Consider the following 3,809-nt stretch of genomic DNA (forward strand, 5'->3'; position numbering starts at 1 on the left):
GCAAATCAAATATTTGCGCGATACATCCGATGTGTCGTTCGTTTAAAAATTTGTAATACAATGCTGCCACGCGTTAGAATCCTCTCCTCTCTGCTCCCATTCTCGATCATTATATTGAAACGAAACAAAGAGAGAGAGAGAAGGAAAAAAAACGGAGAAATTTCGAAAACTCATTCGCCTCATACCCTTCGATTAGATTCGAGGAGCGGGTGACGAAACGATGGTGGATGCGACCCATCCACGTAGTTTTCATATTTCACGCACGAACGGATCGTATCTGGCCCCGGTATTGGGCCAATTGGATAGTCGGATTTATCGTCCGTCAAAGCGATCGTCGCCCGGAACAGTATCGTTCCGCGCGTTTACACACGCGTTGAAAAATCAATGTTTACCCCCCCGTGTAACGATCGTTATCGATGGCGAAAACTCCATCGATAGATGGAGAAGAAATTGGCGAATAATTCGCGAGAAATCTCCCCCTTTCCATTTTTCGACTCGATTCGAGGAGAAATAAAAAGAAGAAGAAGAGGAACTCGTATTTTATCGGGCTCGAAAAGTGGAACGGAATTTTACAACGCGCAAAATTCGCATGCTCCCCCCTTAATTATCCGCTTTAATTATTCGCGTGGTCGGGGAGGAAAGAGGAGGAGAGAGGTGTTTCGATCGATGGATAATCGGCCATTTAATCCGTTGATTTCCAGTGAAACCGTTGACGACGACCATAAGGAGGCCGGGGAGGAAGGAAGTGGGGAACGAGTCTCTGCTCGCCGGGAAACGGTACGAGGTTGAGTGCGAGACGACGGGCTCGAGGCCACCCGCGGTGATAACCTGGTACAAGGGGCGAAGAAGACAGCTGAAGCACACCAAGGTGGGAGAAACTAGAGAGATCCCTTCCTAAAATATTTCCCCTTTAGGTTTTTTCGTCGAGAAGTTTCGAGAGATTAATAACGTTCGATCGATCGAAATCGAAAATATTCGCTGTACGAGAGAAACCGTTAGAGCCATAGGATAATTATAATCTTTCTAATTACCAGCGTAGCCGTCACCTTAACGAAATTTGTCGCGTTTCCGAGCGGGGAAGAACGAAAGCGCGCCGGCATTTAATCAACAGCTAAGCTGCTTATTATATATATAGCCCACGCCTCGCTACTTGTTAATTAATTAATCCGGCCCGTTTCTCCGGACCCACTCTGTTTCGATATCTCGTTCGAATCCCGCCCCTTCTCTCCCTTACCGACACCCTCCTGTAATAGGAAGACGATCGAGTCCTCTTCTTTTGCCTCGAAAAACCGCAGGCAAGATTTATTATACGCGATTTCCTCGCGGTCGCGTAATTGGAAAGCGATTTTAACGAGCCCCTGTTGAGAGGATCGTGGTGGCGAGAATTCGGCCGCCTCGATTTCCCTTCGCTTCCCTCGAGGGAGGCAAGTCTGCTGTATCCTTGGGAGACAGAGTTCCGATGGATGGATGGATGGGGGAAGAGGGAAAGAAGAGGTTGAGACGCGGTTGAAAAGGTCGAAACGCTTCGGGGTTACCGATAACTATACCCCTCGGCGGCGAATCTTTTCCTTCCAAGAGATTCTCGATACGGAAACAGAGTCAAAGCGATGGAACGGAGACATCCATGGAAGTGGTGGAAGTGGTGGGAGGGGAAGGAGGAAAATCTGCGGTTGCGCCGCTTTCTCTCTCTCTCTCTCTCCTCTCTGTCTCTCTCTCTCTACGCTCGAGCGGATCGGACTCGTGCAAGTTGGAGTTGTTCGAAAGAGGGTTCGAGACGACGAGGGTTGAAAGGTACGATCAGAGGGCAGCGCTCGAGAGGGGCGTTCGATTGAATTAACCAACCTACACCTGTCGACTCCAGATATTTTCATTGGCGGTATGCTAATTGCCCATTACGATTTAACCGAATCGCCGTTGCTTTGAAAAGCAAATAGTTTCTCTTCTCCCGTTTCGTTCGTTCGTTCGTTCTTTGGTCTTTGTCGCGTTGCGTGGAAATACGCCATCTTGCGAAAAGAAAAAAAGAAAGAGAAAGAAAGGGAAATCAGGTTTAAACTGTAGTCCCGATTTGTGTAGCGAATTGTTAAGAGTGAGAGCAATTTCTCGTTAAACGCAAGGTTTTTTAAGTTAAAAGAGAAAAATTTAAATAGTTTATAGTCGATTCGATCAGCGAGGAAATAAAAAAATCGTTATTCGGTTAAACCGGTCGCCGATTTTTCGTTTCGTCGAATATTTATTTTTATTTCCATCCGAATCAAATGAAAAACGAAAAGAGAGAGAGAGAGAGAGAAAAAAAAAATATGACAAATGAATTAAATTATCTCCGTGAAATTGACATTACGTTATTATTAACGATATCAAACAGTCAGCTCGAGATCCAATTAATCGAGACTATCGAGGGTATTGAAATCGAAGTAAATCGAATAAAATAAACGTAGAGATATCGGGGGATAATAGATTCGCGACTTTCGAGAGAATTATTATCAATTTTAAGGTTTTTCATTTTTATTCCCTCCGAATCGAAGAACAAACGAAGCAGTAATCAAATGCGGATTATATTTGTACGGTTTAAATTTCATTCAATTTTTACCGTATCCGCCACGCTGCCGGTAATACACGGTTGCCACGAATACATTCACGCGTATTCATACGATATTTAAATAACAACCAGCCCGCGAACACAGCATCAAAATACATAATTTATATTTTAAATATTACTCGTGTAATATCATATCCTGTTAAAATAGGAGTGAGCAAAAATCCAAATTTAAGGCGGGCCCGGTGATATATATTCCCTGCAACGTGATAAAAATTCTAAATGCAAAGCGATACGAAAAAAAAAAATTAAAATAAAGAGTTTATAATTTTAAACGGGGGGAAAATGAATTTTTCTTTTTTTTTTTTTTTTCAAAGTCCCTACCAACCTTTTCCTCTTTTCTCTCTATCTCCCGTTAAAACTACCCGAAAATGTATCCGAATCGGAAGGAATTTCTCCCTATTTCAACCATAAATCCGTCCTCCGGATTAACTCTCTCGCCCAACCGAGTTATTCGACGTTTCCAATAACGTCGCGGCCTGCGAAACGAACCTGCCAAGATACACGTATATATATATATATATACATATAGAGGTGCACCATTATGTAGTGTCCTCGGGGAGGAAACACACGTCGACTGTTAGAAGAATCGAAGGTCGCTCTCGAAGACGAGGGAAGCTTCGATCTCTCTCGAGGAGTGGAGATTAAGAAAAGGGAGGCGGCGAAAATCTTATCGACGCACGATAATGTAGCGAGAAAGCTTCCAACTCGAGGGATTTTCTTTCGTTGGCCAGCATCTTCGAAACGATCGACGCTTGCTGGACTCGAATATTTGCGGAGAGAGGAGCGGCTGGAAGGCGACACGGGCCGTGCGTGTAACACGAAGAGCGTCTCTCCCCGTTGACGAGGAAGAGGAGATGGATTTCATCCCCCCTCGTTACGCGATATTTCGCGAGACAAACGAGCACCGTTACTTTTCGCAACTTTTTAGTTAATCCGTCGCTGGAGAGGATACAGGATGGAATAACGGATATCCTGTCCGTGTATCACGAAACGGAGGGAGGCGTCGTCGATAATCCGGAATCACAGATGCAAACCGGTTGGCCGGCGCACGTGCGCGCCTTGTCTCTTCACGGCCCTAATTAATTTCGCGTTGTTCGTTAACAAGGACCTGGCCGCAACGACGCATCCAGCAACAGCAGTCGCAATATCCTCCCTCGTCCTCGCACCTGCTCCCCCGAGTATCTCTCTCTCTCTCTCTCGCTCGCACGACCTC

At 45.2% G+C, this 3,809-nt stretch overlaps 1 protein-coding gene across 1 annotated transcript in view; it reads left to right on the forward strand.

Annotated features, from left to right (window-relative positions):
- The window catches only part of LOC102673310 (protein sidekick-like), a 64,800-nt gene that overhangs the window by 22,860 nt on the left and 38,131 nt on the right, over positions 1-3,809 (forward strand). Inside the window, exon 4 of the mRNA XM_031510835.1 lies at positions 695-868. Within this exon, the coding sequence (XP_031366695.1) occupies positions 695-868 (174 nt within the window). The remainder of the gene's footprint in view (positions 1-694; positions 869-3,809) is intronic.

Source organism: Apis dorsata, unplaced genomic scaffold, assembly GCF_000469605.1.
Source record: "Apis dorsata unplaced genomic scaffold, Apis dorsata 1.3 scaffold_28, whole genome shotgun sequence".
NCBI lineage: Eukaryota > Metazoa > Arthropoda > Insecta > Hymenoptera > Apidae > Apis > Apis dorsata.